This window comes from Mobula birostris, chromosome 3, assembly GCF_030028105.1.
Source record: "Mobula birostris isolate sMobBir1 chromosome 3, sMobBir1.hap1, whole genome shotgun sequence".
NCBI lineage: Eukaryota > Metazoa > Chordata > Chondrichthyes > Myliobatiformes > Myliobatidae > Mobula > Mobula birostris.
In genome coordinates this window covers 226,914,817-226,934,916 of record NC_092372.1, presented here as the reverse complement: position 1 = coordinate 226,934,916, position 20,100 = coordinate 226,914,817, and the positions used below count along the sequence as shown (strand labels likewise).

Sequence of the window (20,100 nt, the reverse complement as noted above, 5' to 3'; positions counted from 1 at the left end):
AGAAACGAGGAAGGCAGCAGAAAGGAGATTATAGACCAGTTAGCCTGACCTCAGTGGTTGGGGAAAATGTTGGATTCAATTGTTAAGTATGAGGTTATGGAGTACTTGGTGACACAGGACAAGATGGGACAAAGTCAGCATGGTTTTCTTAGGAGAAAATATTGCCTGACAAAACTGTTGGAATTCTTTGAGGACATTGCAAGTAGGATGGATAAAAGGGATGCAGTGCATGTTGTATATTTGGACTTTCAGAAGGCCTTTGACAAGGTGCCACACGAGGTTGTTTGCCAAGTTAAGAGCTGATTGGTAGGAGGGGGCGAGTGGCTGATTGGTGGGAGGCAGCGAGTGGGAGTAAAAGGATTCTTTTCTGGTTGGCTGTCAGTGACTAGTGGTGTTCCGCAGGGGTCAGTGTTGGGACCGTTTCTTTTTGTCATATATCAGTGATTTAGATGATGGAATAGATGGCTTTGTTGCCAAGTTTGCAGATGATATGAAGATTGGTGGAGGGGCAGGTAGTGTTGAGAAAACCGGTAGGCTGGACTTAGACAGATGAGGAGAATGGGCAAGAGAGTGGTAAATGAAATACAATGTTGGAAAATGCATGGTCATGCACTTTGGTAGTAGAAATAAATGTGCGGACTATTTTCTAAGCAGGGAGAAAATCCAAAAACCTGAGATGCAAAGGGACTTAGGAGTCCTTGTGCAGAACACCCTGAAGGTTGATTTGCAGGTGGATTCAGTGGTGAGGAAGGCAAATGCAATGTTAGCATTAATTTCAAGAGGTGTAGAATACAAGAGCAGGCATGTGACGCTGAGGCTTTATAAGGCACTGACGAGGCCTCACCTTGAGTATTGTGAATAGTTCTGGGCTCTTCATCTAAGAAAAGATGTGCTGGCATTGGAGAGGGTCCAGAAGAGGTTCACAAGGATGATTCCGGGAATGAAGGGTTATCATACGAGGACATTTGATAGGTCTAGATCTGTACTCATTGGAATTTAGAAGGATGATGGAGGATCTCATTGAAACTTTTTGAATGTTGAAAGGCACAGACAGAGTAGATGTGGAAAGGATGTTTCCCATGGTGGGGAAGTCTAGGGGATGAGGGCACAACCTCAGGATAGAGGGGTGTCCATTTTAAACAGAGCTGTGGAGAAATTTCTTTAGCCAGAGGGTGGTGAATTGGTGGAATTTATTACCACAGACAGCTGTGAAGGTCAGGTCATTGGGTGTATTTAAGGCATAGGTTCTTGATTGGCCATGACATCAAAGGTTATGGGGAGAAGGCCAGGGAGTGGGGCTGAGGAGGGGGATAGAAAGGATCAGCCATGATGGAATGGCAGAGCAGACTTGATAGGCCAAATGGCCTAATTCTACTCCTTTGTCTTCACATTACAACCATTCCTTGAATTCTTAAGTGACCCTGAAATTTTGCCGTTGACCAAGTCAAGAATTGGTGAGCCCTGTTCTTAAGGGTGGAGACCAGTAAATCTTGATGTGAGTCCATTGTTCAGGAAACCCATCGGTTTTTTGTCTCAGACCGACCAGATTTCCTTGGCTTGAGTTGCTATGAGCTGAAGATGTCCTTGTCAGCCATTTCAGGCTACAGTCAATGACGTCTCATTGTTTTTCAAAGGATGATTCACTTGCATCCTCTTTGGTTCATTTTGCTTTTGAGAAAAAGTGAAGCTTCAATTTTTGCTAGTTTTGTGTAATTTGACCTGAATGAGTATCGATCTAACCCTAATGTCAATGACATTGCTGAAGAACTGCCATCATCATTCTCCCTTCTGTAGGAAGCTGAAACCTAACCCATAACCTGTTGCATCATAACCTTTTCTAACTAGTGAGACTTGCTGAGTTAGTAATACAAACATCAAAAATTCCTGCTATTGCTCAGCATTGGGAGAAGATGGCTAGATTAATGTATGGACAGATGTAGTTTGGATAAGGTCTCACTTTGTAATAAACATGAGATTCTGCAGATGCTGGAAATCCAGAGCAATGCACACAAGATGCTGGAGGAACTCATCAGGTGAGGCAACATCTATAGGGAGGAATAAGTAGTCAACGTTTTGGGCTGAGACCCAAGTAGAGTCCTGATGAAGTGTCTTGGTCTGAAATGTTCACTGTTTTTCCCTCTCTAGAGATGGGTTTCTCCAGCATTTTTTGTGTGTTACATTGCCGTTGTAATGTGAGCCTTTTTTCATAACTGATTACATTCTATACACTCCATCAATAGAGTGTAAAACAGCACAGTAACAGGCCCACCATGTTGAGCTGAACTAATTAAGTTAGTAATCAAAGCCCAATTAACCCCTTCTGCCTACAAAATATCCGGATCCTTCCATTTTCTGCATATTCATGTGCTTATCTAAGTGCCTCTTAACTTTCTCTATCATATCTGCCTCTACCACTACCCAGGCACCCAACATGTTGTTTAAAAAAAAAACAACTTACCCCAAGCACCACCTTTAATCTTGTCCCCTTTCACCTTGAATGCATGCCCTCTGGTATTAGACATTTCAACCCTTGGAAAAAGATACTGCCTGTTTCCTCTATCTATGCCCCTCTCAATCTTATAAACCTCTATCAGACCTCTCCTCTGCCTCCACCACTCCAGAGAAAACAACCCAAGTGTGCCCAACCTCTTGTTATAGCACATACCCTCTAATCCAGGCAGCATCCTGGCAAACCTTTTCTGCACCCTCACTAAAGCCTTGACATCCTTCCTAGAGTGGGGTGACCAGAACTATATGCAAAATTTCAGATGCGATCTAACTAGAGTTATATAACTTCCTGACTTGAACTCAACTAATAAAGGCAAACAGGTCTTATGCTGCCTTAACACCCATGTAGCCACTTTCATGAAGCTATGAACTTGAACCCCCCAAATCCCTCTGCTCATTAACACTATTGTGGATCTTGCCCTCTTTTCTTGCCTTTATTAATAACCTGGGGTATATCCCAACAGGCCCCCTGGACTTGCCCACCTTCATGCTGGTTTTTGAGGCATCACTGCTTGGTGATGGCCTGGATGCTGGGGAGGCTAGAGCCCATGATGGAGCTGACTGAATTTACAACTTCCTGCAGCTCTTTTCGATCCTGTGCAGTGCCCCTGCATTCCATACCAGACAGTGATGCAGACAGTTAGAATGCTCTCCACGGTACATCTGTAGAACTTAGTGAGTAACTTTGGTGACATACCAATTCTCTTCAAACTCCTGATGAAACATAGCAGCTATTGTACCTTCTTTGTAACTGAATTGATATGTTAGTCCCAGGATAGATTCTCAGAGATGTTGATTATGATTATGAAGACACGCAGTCCTCTTTTATTGTCATTTAGTAATGCGTGCATTAAGAAATTACACAATATTTCCTCCGGTGTGATATCACAAAACTCAGGATAGACCAAGACTGAAAAAACTAACAAAACCACATAATTATAACATATAGTTACAACAGTGCAACAATACCATAACTTGATGAAGAACAGTCCATGGCACAGTAAAAAAAGTTCAAAAGTCTCTCAAATGTCCCACATCTCACGCAGACAGGAGAAGGAAGAAAAACTCTCTCTGCCATACCCGACCACGGTCCGACTCCGAGTCATCTAAAAACTTCGAGCCTCTGATCAGCTCTCCGATACTGAGTACCGAGCACCATCTCTACCTGAACGATTCGACCTCAAGCTCGGTCGCCAACAGCAGGCAAAGCCGGGGATTTTGGGGCTTTCCCTCTGGAAGATTCTCGATCGCGCAGTAACAACAGCAGCGAACCTGCGTTTCAGAAATTTCTCCAGATGTTCCTCTGTGCTTTCACGTCTGTCTCCATCAAATCAGAATTGTCCACGGCCCCTATGACACCCAGGAACTTGAATTTACTCACCCTTTCCACTTCTGATCCCTCTGAGGACTGGTGTGTGTTCCCTCGACTTCCCCTTCCTTAAGTGCACAGTCAGTTCCTTGGCCTTACTGATGTTGAGTGCAAGGTTTTTGCTGTGACACCACGTGATGAGCTGATCTATCTCACTCCTGTATATCCTCTTATCACAATCTGAAATTTTGCCAACAATAGTTGTGTTGTCAGCAAATATAGAGATGGCATTTGAGCTGTTCCAAGCCACACAGTCATGAGTGTAGAGAGAATAGACTAGTGGGCTAAGCACAGATCCTTGACGTACACCGGTGTTGGTTGTCAGCAGATGGACATGTTATTTCCGATCTGCGTAGACTTATCTTCTGGTGAGAAAGTTGAGGATCCAGTTGAAGAGAGTGAGTGGTACAGAGGTGCTGGCTTTGGAGCTTTTTGATCAGTACTGTAGGAATGATTGTATTAAGTGCTGAGCTGTTGGTTCCCCTCCAGTTCGGGTGCAACCTGTCCCTCTTTTGCAGGTCCTCCCACTGCAGAAGAGGTTCCAATAATCCTTTCTCTCTAGCTTTTGCACTTTATTCTGCATTCTGTTATTGTTTTACTTTGTACGACCTCAATGCAATGTAATGATTTGATCTGTGTGAACAGTGTGCAGGACAAGCTTTCCACTGTATCTTGGTATGTGTGATAGTAATGAACAATTCCCTGGTATTGTCCTGGCAAATTCCACAACTGGGCAGTGTTCTGAAAGGTTTTAGATCTGCTGTTGAGAGTATGGCCTTTGGCTTCTAGGCCATAAGGCATAGGAGCAGATTTAGGCTATTTAGCCCGTCGTCTTTTCCCCTGTCACTGACTGCTGTTCTTCTGCCTCCACAGTGTCACCATCAGCACTTTCCAGGACTTCCAGCTAGCAACATCCCAGCAGCGCCCTGATGCCGTGCTCTACAAACAGTCCAGGGAGAGAGCTCGCCTGTCACCCAGCTATGCCAAGGCACCGGCTCCAACAGGGGCCAACCAGCTGGTGAAGATGGCAGTGTGGGGACTCACAGCCACGCTGGGAGCAGCTGCTTTGGCCGTGGTGAACACGGCGATGGAGTGGGCGCCAGAGTTTGTCTTTCAGCTGTTTCCATAGCCACTGGCGTTTTGGACGCACTCGTCGCAGGCAGGCATTCTGCTGAACCAGGAGAGAGAGAGAGAGAGAGACAGACAGACAGACCGCAGCCACGTGGTGCAGTGTGCCAAAGGCCCGAGTGCGGCAGAGGCAAGATATGGGGCTTTCCGATCTCAGCTGAGACCATCACAGAACTAGCCATTTTCGCAGCCCATCTTTGGAAATTGGCCCACTTACCACCTCCTCCTCCCACATGGACTAGCATGAACACAAAGGGTAGAGTGGTCTTTTCTGTTCCATGGGTATCTTGTTTGGCCAAGGAGAACTTAAGAAATTTTAAAGCCAAAAGCACTTTTCTCTGCGTTGGGCAATGGGGAGCTATTTTCCGTTTACAAGCACTAAGTGTTAATCAAAAACTGTTAGATGTTGGATTATAAGAAAATTTTGGATGAAAGGTTGGGCTGCATCTGTGGGTGGAGAAACAGAGTTAATGTCTTGGACATTGAATCTCTTCCATTGCACAAGAGAGTCTGCAGATGCTGGAAATCCAGAGCAACACACACAAAATGGTGGAGCTTCAGCAGGTCAGGCAGCATCTATGGAGGGGAATAAACAGTCGACCTTTTGGGCTGAGCCCCTTCAGCAGGACTGGAGAGGGTGCCATAGTAGGATAGCGGTTAGCATGACACTATTACAGCCCGGTGTCAGAGTTCAACCCTGGTGACATCTGTCAGGAGTTTGTATGTTCTCCCCTGACACAAGTGGGCGGTCCGGTTTTCTCCCACATTCCCCAGTTAGTAGGTTAATTGGTCATTGTCAATTGTCCTTTTATTAGCCTAAAGTTAAGTAGGTGGGTCTCTGGATGGTGCGGCTCTGGAAAAGGGCCTGTTCCATGTTTTATCTTTAAGCTAATGGAAAAAAAAGAAGGGCTTCCTCCTTCCTTTTCAGTCCTAATGAAACATCTTGGCCCACGACGTCAACTGTTTGTTCCTCTCCTTTGATTCTGTTCTTCTTTCCACAGATGCTGCCAGACCTGTTGTGTGATTCCAACATTTTTTGTTTTATTTCATGTACCCACACGTGATTTAGTGGACATTTATTACATGGAGCCGTTCCTGCTTCTTTGTGTGAGAAAGGGGGTTTAGTTTAGCATACTGAATATTGAAAGGCTCGATAGTGTGGATGTGGAGAGGGTGTTTCCAATAGCCAGGGAGTCTAGGACCAAAGGGCACAGCCTCAGAATACAATGGCGCCCCTTTAGAATACAGATGAGAAGGAAATTCTTTAGCCAGAAGGTAGTGAATCTGTGGAATTCATTTCCATCAGTGGCTGTGGAAGCCAAGTCATTGGGTATTTTTAAAACGGAGGTTGAGAGGTTCTCAGTTAGTTTATATGTTAAACATTATTAAATATTTTATCCTCAAGATATTTTGCACAAGTACAGTGAGTTACAGGTACAATGGGAAAATTTTAGTGTTATTGGACCATAAGATATAGCAGCAGAATTAGGCTATTCAGCCCATCGAGTCTGCTCCACCATTCGATCATGACTGATTAATTATTCCTCTCAACCCATTTCTCCAGTATTTTCCTCACAACTTAAACCTAACCTCATCATGGCTTGGCTTCGCGAACGAAGATTTAGGGAGGGGCTGCTCACGTCTTCTACAGGCTCGCTGGTGGCTGACGAGGCCGATACGGGACAGGCAGGTCCGGCCATAGTGGCTGCAAGGGAAATTCTGTTCTGGATTTGGCGCTGCTGTGTCATGGTTCTTCCTCCTTCTTCTTTTGTCCTCAATGCCAGCCTTGCGTGCATTCTTGAAGGAGGAGACAGACTGATGAATGGTGTGTCGCCAGGCCTCGCGATTGGAGGCTAGATTGGTCATTGGCGATGGTCAATGTGACAGGCACCAAGGGATTTCTTCAGAGAGTCCTTGTACCTCTTCTTTGGTGCCCCTCTGTCACAGTGGCCAGTGGAGAGTTGGCCATACAGCACAATCTCAGGCAGGCAATGATCCTCCATCCTGAAGACGTGCCCTGCTCAGCGCAGCTGCGTCTTCAACAGCATGGCCTCGATGCTGGTGACCTCCTCCTGTTCGAGGACTTCGATGTTGGTGACAAAGTCACTCCAGTGGATGTTGAGGATGGTGTGGAGGCAGCGCTGGTGGAAACACTCAAGGAGTTGTAGGTGGTGACAGTAGGTGACCCACGACTTGGAGCCATACAGGAGGGTGGTCAGTACAACGGCTCTGTATACGCTGATCTTTGTGCCTTTCTTCAAATGCTTGTTGTTCCAGACTCTTTTGTACAGCCTGCTGAATGTGCTGTTTGCCTTTGCCAGTCTGTTGTCAATCTCCTTGTTGATCTTGGCATCTGACGAGATGGTGCACCCCAGGTAGCTGAACTGGTGGACTGTCTTCAGCTCTACCTCACTGATGGTGATGTGGGGAGGGTGGTAATCTTCCTGAGGTGCGGGCTGATGGAGAACTTCTGTCTTCAAGCTGACTTCCAGTCTGAAGAGCTCGACAGCCTCTGCGAAGCAGGATGTTATACGCTGCAGGGCTGTCTCTGTGTGGGCAACAAGGGCAAAATCGTCTGTGAAGAGTAGCTCTCGGATGAGTGTGGGACTGTAATCAGGCTGCCTTCATTGCAGTATCAGATGTAGACACTGTCCTCGTCATCAAGGTCTTCTGTGGCCCTTTCAAGCATCATGAAGAAGATGGAGAGTCGGCGTGAGGACGCAGCCTTGCTTTACTCCGTTGCCTATTAGGAAGGGTTCTGAGAGGTCATTGTTTGTTCTGACTTGGCCACGCTGATCTTCATGTAGCTGGATGACCATGACACTTCAGGGGGCATCCTAGTTCCACGATTTGCCACAGACCTTCCCTGCTCACGGTGTCAAACGCTTTGGTAAGGTCAACAAACGTCACATACAATCCCTTGTTCTGTTCCCTACATTTCTCTCAGAGCTGCCTGAGAACAAATACCATGGTGGTGGTGCTCCTGTTGGCTCTGAAGCCACACTGGCTCTCTGGGAGGTGTTCTTCTGCAATGATGGGCACCAATCTGTTCAGGAGTACTCTTGCGAGGATTTTTCCTGGGATAGAGAGCAGAGTTATCTGCCGGTAGTTGGATCAGTTGGACTTTTCCCCCTTGTTCTTACACAGGGCAATGATGACTGCATCAGGGAGGTCTTGTGGTAGCTTACCTTGTTCCCAACAGCAGACAAAGAACTCATGGAGTTTGGTGTGTAATGCTGAGCCCCCATGCTTCCAAATCTCAGGTGGGATTCCATCAACTCCCGCTGCCTTGCCACTTTTCAGCTGCTCTGTGGCCTTGACTGTCTCTTCTAGGGTTGGAATTTTGTCCAGTTTTGTTTTCTCTGGCTGTTGTGGGATGTGATGAATTGATGAGTCTTGGACCATGTGGTTGGCGCTGAAGAGAGTCTGGAAATGTTCCGACCACCGGTTCAGGATGGACGCCTTGTCTGTGAAGAGCGCCTGACCATCTGCACTGCGCAAGGGACTCTGGACCTGGTGCGAAGGACCGTACACCGCTCTCAGGGATTCATAAAACCCTTTGTAGTCACCGGTGTCTGCGCAAAGCTGAGTTCTCTTTGCAAGGTTGGTCCACCACACATTCTGAATCTCTCGAAACTTGTGCTGGAGGTTGCTGCATACAAAGCGGATGGCTGCTTTCTTATCAGGACAAGATGGCTGAGCAAGGTGCACTTGGTGGGCGGATCTCCTCTTCGCCAGCAATTCTTGGATCTCCTGGTTGTTTTTAAATCGAACCAATCCTTGTTCTTCTTTGTGGAAAACCCTAGGACTACTTCAGAGGTTTGCAGGATGGTGGTTTTTAGGTGTCCCAAAGCACTTCTGAAGAGGAATTGGTAGGGAAACTGGGATCCTGAAGCCTCGACTGAAGATTCGTCTAAAAGTCAGCTTTCACTTCAGCTGACTGGAGGTTGCCAACCTGAAACTCCTTCCTTGGAGTGCCTCCTCTCTTTGGCTTGGGTTTGGAATGGAGACTGAGTTTGCAGCGGACGAGCCGGTGGTCCGTATGACACTCTGCACTGGGCATCACTCGGGTGAGTAAGACATCCCGAAGGTCTCTCTGGCGCACCAAGATGTAGTCTATGAGGTGCCAATGCTTGGACCGAGGATGCATCCAGGTTGTCTTCAGACTGTCTTTCTGCTGGAAAATGGTGTTAGTGATGGTGAGTTGTTGCTCCACGCAAAACTCTAACAGAAGGCGCCCGTTGTCGTTGCAGTTTCCAACACCATGTCTGTCAAGTACTCCTTTCCAGGCTTCTGAATCATGGCCTACTCTGGCATTGAAGTCGCCAAGGATGAAGATCTTGTCGTCTGCAGGGACGTTCCGTACGAGGTTGTGCAGATCAGTGGAAAACTTGACCTTTTCTGCAGGATCTGCTTGAAGAGTGGGGGCGTACACGCTGAAGAATGTGGCATGCTGCTTGGTTCGAAGTGGGAGGCGCATGGAGATGATGCGGCTGGAGTGGCCCATTGGCAATTTTTCAAGTTTGGAGGCAGTGGAGTTCCTGACCATAAAGCCAATGCCAGAAAGGCGACTCTCAGTCTCTGGCTTGCCTGACTAGTAGAGGGTGTAGCCAGTGCCATGTTCTTGAAGGTTGCCTTCCTCTGGGAAGCGGACTTCACTGAGAGCAGCGATGTCGACATTCAGTCTTGAAAGTTCATGCGCAATTAGAGCGCATCGTCGTTCTGAGCGACCACTGTTTGCTGTATTGAGCATGGTTCTGATGTTCCAGCATGCGAGCTTTAGTCCTTGCACTCCTTGTGAGGCAGATGTGTACCTTTTCTTTTTTGTTGTTGTTCGACCGCATTTGAGGATGCCCGTTGACCGCGGCTAGCCAACTGGGGGAAATGGAAACGAGCTTTGGTTAGGCCACCTTTTCTAGCCCCTCTCCGTGTGGAGCAAGCAGTGCTGTCCCGAGAGAAGGCTGCTTGGTCATTCAAGGTGCTGCCGAATGATATTGTCATCTCTGGGATCAACATCAGATGACCCATACCCCTGAACCGCCTGCACGCAGGATCAGAACTGTGGCTTCCAGTGTCGTCTTCCACCTGCCATTTTCACTGCTTTCCCATCACTGCAGGGCTTGATAAATGGTCGGGGAGGATGGTTGTAGACGTGGACGTGTCCTTCAGCCTGCGCGATGGTATATTAGGTGGAGTGCAGTGTGCGCGGTACTGGCCCCACCCTATACACCCAGGGTTCATCTGCCATAGCCTAGCAAGCTGGGACGGTGACAGCGAGGCCCTCGGAACGCAGGAGTTACGTCGGAGTGTCCTCCTCCGCGGTGGATGGCCTGACAAGGCTAACGAGCCCCACCTGCCCAGGTCTGGATTCAGAGTTGTCCTTCTCCTAGGCTGGCTGCCAACCAAGGCTAACGAGCCCAGCCTAACCTCATCACAGGTTAATTTACTATGACCAATGCCTTTGGACTGTGGGATGAAACTAGAGCACCCAGAGGAAATCCATGCATTCCATGGGGAGGATGTACTAACTCCCTACAGAGGATACAGGAGTTAAATTCTGAACACTGACACCCCAGGTGGAGTTGCATTGTGCTACTGCTACACTACTGTGTTGTGGTTAGTAAATTAATTGGGTGAATTTGGCGGTGCGGGCTTGTTGGCCAGAAGGGCCTGCTATTGTGCTGTAGCTTTAAAATAATTTTTTAAAAAGTTGTCTCTTTCCTTGGAAGAAGTTGCCTCTTATGAAACACTGCAGTCCAGGTGTGTGGGTTGTTCCCACAGTGCGTAGGAGGTTCCATTGAAGGAAAGTCAGGCGGGTGTGCATCTTGGAAGAGAGTTTGGAGGTGCAGGTTGTAGACTTGGGAAGTACCATAAGATATAGGAGCAGAATTAGGCCATTTGGCCCATCAAGTCAGCTCTGCTCCCCTCTGCCCCAATCTCCTGCTTTCTCCCTGTGTCCCTTCATGCCTTGACCGATCAAGAATCTATCAACCTCTGCCTTAAATATACATGAAGACTTGGCCTCCACAGCTGCCTGTGGTAAAGAATTCCACAGATTCGCTACTCTCTAGCTAAAGAAATTCCTTCTCATCTCTGTTCTAAAAGGACACCCCTCTATTCTCAGGCTGTGCCCTCTGGTCTTAGACGCCACCACCATAGGAAACATCCTTTCCACATCCACTCAATCAAGGCCTTTCACCATTCGATAGGTTTCAATGAGGTCACCCCTAGTGAATACAGGCTCAGAGCCATCAAACACTCTTCGTAGGACAATCCTGCAATAATTTTCATGAACATCCTTCAAACCCTCTCCAGTTTCAGCACATTCTTTCTAAGATAAGGGGCCCAAAACGCTCACGATACTCCAACTGAGACCTCACCAGTGCTTTATAAAGTACTACATGCAAAATGCTGGAGGTAGCAATAGGCATTGTGGAGGCACGAGTAATGATCTTTAAAAAAATCACTGGACTCTGGCATGGTGCCAGAGGACTGGAAAATTGCAAATGTCACTCCACTCTTTAAGAAAGGAGGAAAGCAGCAGAAAGGAAATTATAGCCTAGTTAGCCTGACCTCGGTGGGAAGATGTTGGAGTCAATTGATAAGGATGAGGTTATGGTGTACTTGGTAACACAGGACAATATTTAGACTTTCAGAAGGCCTTTGACAAGGTGGCACACATGAGGCTGCTTACCAAGTTAAGAGCCCATGATATTACAGGAAAGTTACTGGCATGGTTTGAGTATTGGTTGATTGGTAGGAGGCAGCAAGTGGGAATAAAAGGATCCTTGTCTGGTTTGCTGCCATTGACTAGTGGTGTTCCTCAGCGGTTGGTGTTGGGACCACTTCTTTTTGTGCTGTACATAAATGATTTAGATGATGGAATAGATGGCCTTCTTGCCAAGTTAGCAGATGAACGAAGATTGGTGGAAGGGGGCAGGTAGTGTTGAGGAAACAGGCTGCAGAAGGACATAGACAAATTAGGAGAATGGGCAAGAAGGTGGCAAATGAAATACAATGTTGAGAAAAATGCATGGTCATGCACTTTGGTAGTAGAAATAAATGTGCAGACTATTTTCTAAGCAGGAAGAAAATCCAAAAATCTGAGATGCAAAGGGACTTGGGAGTCCTTGTGCAAAACACCCTAAAGGTTAACTTGCAGGTAGAGTTGGTGATGAGAAAGATAAATGCAATGTTAGCATTCATTTCAAGAGGTCTAGAATACAAGAGTAGAGCTGTGATGCTGAGGTTTATAAGGCACTGGTGAGGCCTCACCTGGAGTGTTGTGAACAGTTTTGGACAACTCAGTTTAGAAAAGATGTGTTGGCATTGGAGAGGGTTCAGAGGAGGTTCACAAGGATGATTTCAAGAATGAAAGGGTTATCATTCGAAGAACGTTTGATAGCTCTGGGTCTGTACTGGCTGGAATTTAGAAGGATGAGGGGGGATCTCAATGAAACCTTTCAAATGTTGAAAGGCCTAGACAGTAGATGTGGAAAGGATGTTTCCCATGGTGAGGGAGTCTAGGACAAGAGGGCACAGCCTCACGATAGAGGGGCATCCATTTAAAACAGATGAGAAATTTCTTTAGCCGGAGGTTGGTGAATTTGCGGAATTTGTTACCACAGGCCAGGTTGTTCAAGGCAGAGCTTGATAGGTTCTTGTTTGGACACGGCATCAAAGGTTACAGGGTGAAGGCTGGAGAGAGGGGCTGAGGAGGAGGAAAAAAAGGATCAGCTGTGATTGAATGGCTGAGCAGACTGGATAGGCCAAAATGGCCTAATTCTACCCCTATGTCTTAGAGTCTTGTGGTCTAACTCAGCAGGCCAGGCAACATCTATGGAAAAGAGTAAACCTTCATCCTGATGAAGGGTCTTGGCCCAAATGTTGACTGTATGTTTTTCCATAGATTTTTTTGTTTTTTATTCATTTATGGGATGTGAAGCTGGCATTTATTGCCCATCCCTAGTTGCCCTTGAGAAGGTGGTGATGAGCTGCCGCCTTGAACTGCTGCAGTCCCTGAGGTGTAGTTATACCCACAGTGCTGTTAGAGAGGGAATTCCATGATTTTGACCCAGCCACAATGAAGGAATGGTGATATGTTTCCAAGTTAGGATGGTGGGTGACTTGGAGAATTTTCCAGGTATCTGCTGTTCTCATTCATCTAGATGGTGGTGGTAATAAATGGTGCCTGGCCTGCTGAGTTCCTCCAGTATAGTGTGTGTATTACGTTGATATCCAGCATCAGAAGATTTTCTTTGGGAAGTACTGTTGGCTTTTGTACTGTAAATGTATATCCTGTAGGTAATTGAAGAGTAGCTCAGTTACAGTTGTGGATCCCCGGGTTTCCATTGGTCGAAGTTGACCATGGATGTTGTCTACGCGATATGCGAGCCAGGGCAGTGCAATATGGAGAGCAAGCTGTTGCCCATGTAACAGGCTTGCTCTTTCCCCACAGCTGATGAATACAAAAGGGCAGAGAGACCGCTACAGTTTGCCACCAGCAGCATCACAGGAAATGTCAGTCAGTGCTCAACTCCATGTAGGACTGCCTTAGGGACCCAGCTCCAGAATTTTCGTCTGAGTTTCACCCAAAGTCTTCTGCATGAGTGGGGTATAGCCTGTACATTTGCCATGGCCAATGAAGGCACACATACCAAGGAATTATTTATTTATTGAGATACAGTGTGAAATAGAAACACTGATCAGTGGAGCAACTTGCCACGATCAATTAACCTCCGACTGGTATACCTTTGGACTGTGGGAGGAAACCCACGCAATCACAGGGCGGACGTACCAACTCCTTACAGACAGTAGCGGGAGTTGAATCCAGGTCACTGGTACTGTAAAGTGTTGTGCTAACCACCATCCCGCCAGGATAAAGGATCGACTTCATTCACCACATTCATTTACATTTACAGTGGAGCTGCAGTACGGTTACAGTTAATTGGGACAGCGGCTTAAGGAACAAAACTCTTAAACTCTTATACAACTCTTAAAGAACAAAAACTAATGCAGAAAATAACCAGGATTCCCTTCGTTAATTTGGGCCACTATGCCACTTAATTGGGACAAATGACTGTTGTTGAACAGTTTATAACTAGTGTTAGTTGCATGACCTTGTGTGACTATTAAACACTACATCATGCTTGGAGTGAACAGTTTTTCCCACAGTGCCAGATGTGTGTGTGTGTGTGTGTGTGTTTGTGTTCATTGATAGTTGGTGAGAAGGTGGGGAGTGAAAATGAAATGGTTTCATAACATCAAGTTGGGAACAACAAAGAATTTGAAAGTATCAACAATCATCTTGATTGTTACAATGAAAATGAAGATTTGGAGGATGCAATTGTTAACAGCATTGTATGAAGTCAGTCCATTATCAGCACCAGGTGTCTGTGCTGATTTTGTTCATTTACAGTCAAACAAAAAATGTGGCAGTGTACACTGGATGAATTCCTCGGATGAATTATGAGCTAATACAGTTTAATAGTACTGTAGTATTGATGGTGGTCTAATTTGTTCTGTATTTAATTACATAATTTGTTACTCAGTTAAATGGTAGTTTGTCTTTTTTGTTTATACCTTTTCAATTATTTCCACGAAACTTTGGCTGATTGGGGCAGCTGCTTAATTGGCCAAAACGTATTGGTCCTGATGTGTCCCAATCCGGAATCCACTGGGTTAGGAATTTGCTGTGGTCTGTTGGCATGGCATGCTATTTAAAAAAAAAATTATGAAGAAAGAATTGTATAAAAAGATGAAGTTAGAGGTTAAGTACCCATAGGGATGACATATACACAAGTACCAGCATTTGCAGTGTAAACAGCATAATGAAAGTGTTTACAGTGCAGTGACTGAGGGAATAGATGGAAGGGGGTGAGAGGTAACTGGAATGGTTGATAAAATTAAATGCCAGGGGGCAGGGGGGCAGAAACTTTTAAGACAGTATGAAGTTTTTGTTTAGCGCTTTCCAAAAGGGAGCTAATGGAGAAGGTAAACCACCCCTCACCATTCTATCTACCTGTGTCACCCCATAAGAATCAGAATCTGGTTTAATATCATTGGCATTCTGTATGACATGAAATGTGGTATTTTGTGATAGTAGTACTTTTCAATACATAATAAAAAAATTATAAATGATAAAAATTAAACATTTTCGTAGTGCAAAAATAGAGCAAAAATATTGAGATGGTGTACATGAGTTCACTGTCCATTCAGAAATCTGATGGCAGAGGGGAAGGAGCTGTTCCTGGAAAGTTGTGTGTCTCTTCAGGCTCTTGTACCTCCTCAATGGTAGCAAGAAAAGCAGGCATGTCCTGGGTGATGGGGTTCCTCATTGACAGATGGAGTCTTTGAGGCATCACCTCTTGAAGTTTAGATTATGAGGACACACAGTCCCCTTTTATTGTCATTTAGTAATGCATGCATTAAGAAATGATACAATGTTTTTCCAGAATGATATCACGGAAAAACATGACAAACCGACTTAAAAACTAATAAAAACCACATAATTATAACATAGTTACAACAGTGCAAAGCAATACTGTAATTTGATAAGAATGGACCACAGCACAGTAAAGTCTCAAAGTCTCTCGAAAGTCCCATCATCTCTCACAGACGGTAAACCTCCAGCGCCGCCAACTTGCTGATGTAGCATCCCAGAAGCATCCAACCACAGTCCAACTCAGAGTCCGTCCGAAAACTCCAAGCCTCCGACCAGCTCTCCAACACCGAGCACCATCTCTGCTGAGTGCTTTGACCCCAGCCCCGGCAATAGGCAAAGCCGAGGATTGGGGGGCCTTTGTCCCCGGAGATTCTTGATTGCATAGTAGCAGCGGCAGCGAAGCAGGCATTTCAGAAGTTACTCCAGGTGTTCCTCTGTCCTTCTCACGGCTGTCTCCATCAAATCCGGATTGTGCACGGCCCCCTAGTTAACACATTACAATATCATTCGGAACGGCTGCGCGTGCTGCATTGCGCCACCATCTTCTCCCTCCTTTTGTTGTTCTCTATACTGGGGAAGCTAGTGCCCATGATGGAGTTGGCTGAGTTTATAACTCTCTGCAGCTTTGTCTGATTCTGTGCATTGGAGCCTCCACACCAGACAGTGATGCAACCAGTGAAAATGCTCTCCATAGTGCATCTGTAGAAATTTGCTAGTGATCTAGCAAAGACTTGCAGGGGATTATATACTTGTACCCCGCTTCCCCATATTTTTCTATTCACAACACATCCATTCACTGTGTATGCTCTGGCCTAACTTAGCTTTTCCTCCGCTGTTCCCTTGCCTACTGGATTTGCATTGCTGCCAGGCTTATTCCTAGTTGTTAAATCCCTATTGCTGGTGTCTGCCGTGGTGATAAGGGAGTGAAGATCGACGGAAAAGGAACTACTTCTGCCTTCTCACCAATGCCTCAGTCACTTCTTTCACCGGAAATTCAACCGCTTTAATTCACTGATGAGCTTAAAGCTTCCGTCTTTCTCCCGTGTAATATAGCTTGCTGTGGTTTCCCTTGCAAGATGACCCCAAAGCTTGCTGTTCATTCAGAATCAGATTTGTTAGCACTGGCATACGTCATGACATTTGTTGTTTTGGGGTAGCAGTACCATGCAATACATAAAAAATACTATAAATTACAGGAACAGTATAAAACAAGTGCAAAAAGAACAAAATAGTGCAGAAGTGGTCATGGGTTCATGTACTATTCAGAAGTCTGATGGCAGAGGGGAGAAGGCTGTGTCTAAAATGTAGAATGTGCACCTTAAGGTTCTTGTACCACCTCAGGGGTGGTTGTAATGAGAAGAGGGCATGTCCTGCTGGAAACAGTGCAAAGAAAATTTACAAGGATTTTGCCAGGAATTGGGGACCTGAGTTGTAGGGAAAGGTTGAATAGGTTAGGACTTGATCAAACTTCTCCTTATTCTTCTACACTCTAGAGAATAGAAGTATACAAAAATCTGAGGGATAGACCTAGAGTAAATGCAAGCAGGCTTCTTCCACTGAGGTGGGGTGAGATTAGAACTACAGGTTATGGGTTAAGGGTGAAAGGTGAAATATTGGAGCAGGACCTTCACTCAAAGGGTAGTGTGCATGTGGAACAAGCTGCCAGTGAAAGTGGTGGATGTGAGTTTTATTTCACCATTTAAGAGAAATTTGGATAGGTACAAGGATGGGAGGAGTATGAGGGCTATGGTCTGGGATCATGGCACTGGGCTAGCTATATTAATAGTTCAGTATGGACTAGAGGGGCCGAAGGGCAGTTACAGCGCTGTAGTGTTTTATGACCCTATGCTGCCTTCTCGAAGCATCGTGTCAAGATCAGTATCGTTGGCTGGCATTTCCAAGCACTAAAACGAGCCCAGTTTGGGATAGTGTTGCAGCTGACCCAGTTCTCCTTGGTCTTCCTGATAAGAAGGTAGGCTCTGTAATTGTGATCTCCAGTGAATTTACAAACAAAAAGGTTTGCGATTCTGTAATGAGCTGAGAATACAGAACACAAACTGCTTGGCTGCTCAGCATCAGTGAAGTCAGCATTCTTGTCCTATGCTCGTTGACCTGAACTGGATGCTGAAGTTAAGGGTTAGCTTTATTTGTCATGTGGATATTAAAACATACAGTAAAATGTGTCATTTTCCGATCTCCCCCTCTCGTCTGCTGCAGGAGCGATATCTCTCTGTCCCTCGTTAGAGAGAGATGTTGAAGTGTTGGGATGGACTCCAGATCATGGTCTCTTTAGGGACTTTGCTATTGCTTGCAGGGTGGGGTGGGGGAAGGGTTGATGCTTTTGCTGGAAGGGATGGGGAGGAGGGGAGGGGGTGAGAAGGGTCGATGCTTTTGCTGCTGGTGTGTGAGGGGGGGCTTTTGGGTTGTAACATTTTCTGTCATTTTTTTTGTGTTTTTCTTCTGTGTCGTGTTTGTCTGTGGAGAGTAAGGATTTGAGGTTGTAAACCGTGTATATTCTCTGCTGTTAAATTGAACGCAGTCCAAGAGGATTTTTAAGAGATGTTTAGACAGGCAGATGAATGTGAAGAAAATGGAAGGATATGGACATTGTGTAGACAGAAAGGATTAGATTAGTTTGCCATTTGATTATTAATTTAATTGGTTTGACAAAGTTTCTTCCCCTCTGCCATCAGATTTCTGAATGAATAATGAACCCATGAATATTACCTCAGTATTTTTGCCTCTCATTTCGCACTACTTATTTCTTTCTCTTTTTTTAAAAATATACACAGTCTTAGGCACCCAAGATCTTTTGTAGTTTCAGATGGTATGGCCTACACAGAGCCCGGATCTCAATATCATCGAGGCTGTCTGAGATTACCTGGAGAGACAGAAGTAAGAAAGACAGAAGCCAAGGTCTGTAGAAGAACTGTGGCAAGTTCTCCAAGATGGTTTGACCAACCTACCAGCTGATTTTCATATAAAACTGCATGGCAGTGTACCTAAGAAAACTGATGCCTTTTTAAATCAAAGGGTGGTCACACCAAATATAGATTTGATTTAGTTATTTACTGTATACTGCTCTTTATAGTAATGCCTTTGACACTTAAAAACATTTTATTTGTTTTGAAGGCATCTTTACAGTATTTTTCTACATGTGCACAGTTCAGTACTTATTGTAATTGATAGCCTTTTATTATGTATTGCAATGTACCGCTGCTGTAAAAGAACAAATGTCATGGCAAAGGGCCTGTTCTGGTGTTGCACTGTTCAACCTCCTATAATGTGCTGGGGGTGGGGGGCTGCCCACAACCCAATACTCACCAGCCTCTGCACTTTTTCATGTGGAGCACGCTGGGTGGACAGAATGAGATGGCGGAGGAAGTGGCTGAGGCGTTAACATTGACAGCATTTCAAAGGAGGGGGAGAAGATAGCAACGCGAGGGCAGCGCGCGCGGCCACTTCGGTGGTGATGTCTGTTATCTGTCAAGTAGAGGACCATGCACAATTCTGATTTGATGGAGATGGATGTGAGAGTACAGAGGAACATCTGGAAAACTTCTGAAATGCCCGCTTCGCTGCCGCTGCTGCTGTCTGGTAACCAGAATCTCCGGAGCAGAAGGCCCCGAATGCTCGGCTTTGCTTGTTTCAGCGGCCGGGGAGAGGACGAAGGCGCTCGGCAGAGGATGGCACTCGGGAGGCTGTATCGGAGAGTCTGGTCGGAAGCTCGAAGTTTTCGGACGAATGGACTCAGTGTTGGCTGGTGTATGCTTGACAGTGCCTGGAGGTTTATGGCAGGGAGTTTCTCCCTTTTGCCACCTGCTATCGGGGACTTGGGAGTCGATTGACTTGGGGACTTTTGAGACTTTATTTACCGTGCCCATGGTTTGTTCTTCATCAAATTATGGTATTGCTTTGCACTGCTGTAACTATATGTTATAATTAAGTGGTTTTGTCAGTGTTAGTCTTTGGTTTGTCCTGTTTTCTGTGATATCACTCTGGAGAAACATTGTATCATTTCTTAATGCTTGTATGCATTTCTAAATGACAATAAAAGACTCAGTGTTCTCATAATCTTAAAAAAGAAAGGTACTTGGACAAGTACCTAGATGGGAAATGTTTAAAGCAGGGGCTCGCAACCAGGGGGTTCTACAGACCCCTTGTTTAATAGTATTGATCCATGGCATTAAGAAAGGCCAAACACGTGCAAATGGGACCTGGTCAGATGGGAATCTTGGTCAAAGGATCTGCTTTCATTCTCTATAATCTTATGACTGATTTTAATCAGTAGATGGAGTCACTGAGCATTACAGGTCCTTCAGCCCATGTCGTCCGCGCCAAAAAATTATTCTGCCTCGTCCCATTGACCTGCACCCGGACCATAGCCCTCCGTACCCTTCCCATCCATGTACCAATCCAAACCTCTCTTAAACATTGAAATCAAACCCACATTCACCACTTCCACTGGCAGTGTGTTCCACACTCTCTCCACCCTGAGAGAAGATGTTTACCTTCGGGTTATGGTTAAATATTTCACCTTTCACCCTTAACCCATGACCTCCAGTTCCAGCACACATCAAAAACATACAGTGAAAGGTGTTGCTTGAGACAACGACCAAGGAATTTGCAAGTGTTGCCATGTCTGTGTCAC

General features: G+C 45.6%; 1 protein-coding gene across 3 annotated transcripts in view; it reads left to right on the top strand.

The window, feature by feature from the left end:
• The window catches only part of LOC140195614 (TBC1 domain family member 20), a 55,546-nt gene extending 36,074 nt beyond the window's left edge, over nt 1-19,472 (top strand). Inside the window, exons 8-9 of one of the 3 annotated variants that reach the window (XR_011885530.1) lie at nt 4,751-5,261; nt 18,268-19,472. Coding sequence is in view for 1 of the 3 variants with exons in the window: in XM_072254264.1 (XP_072110365.1) it covers nt 4,751-5,006 (256 nt within the window). In the remaining 2 variants the exon portion in view is untranslated. Of the gene's footprint in view, nt 1-4,750; nt 17,737-18,241 lie in introns of those variants that run through there. The other 2 variants (XR_011885529.1, XM_072254264.1) reach the window with 2 other exon arrangements.
• Nucleotides 19,473-20,100: the final 628 nt, after the last annotated feature.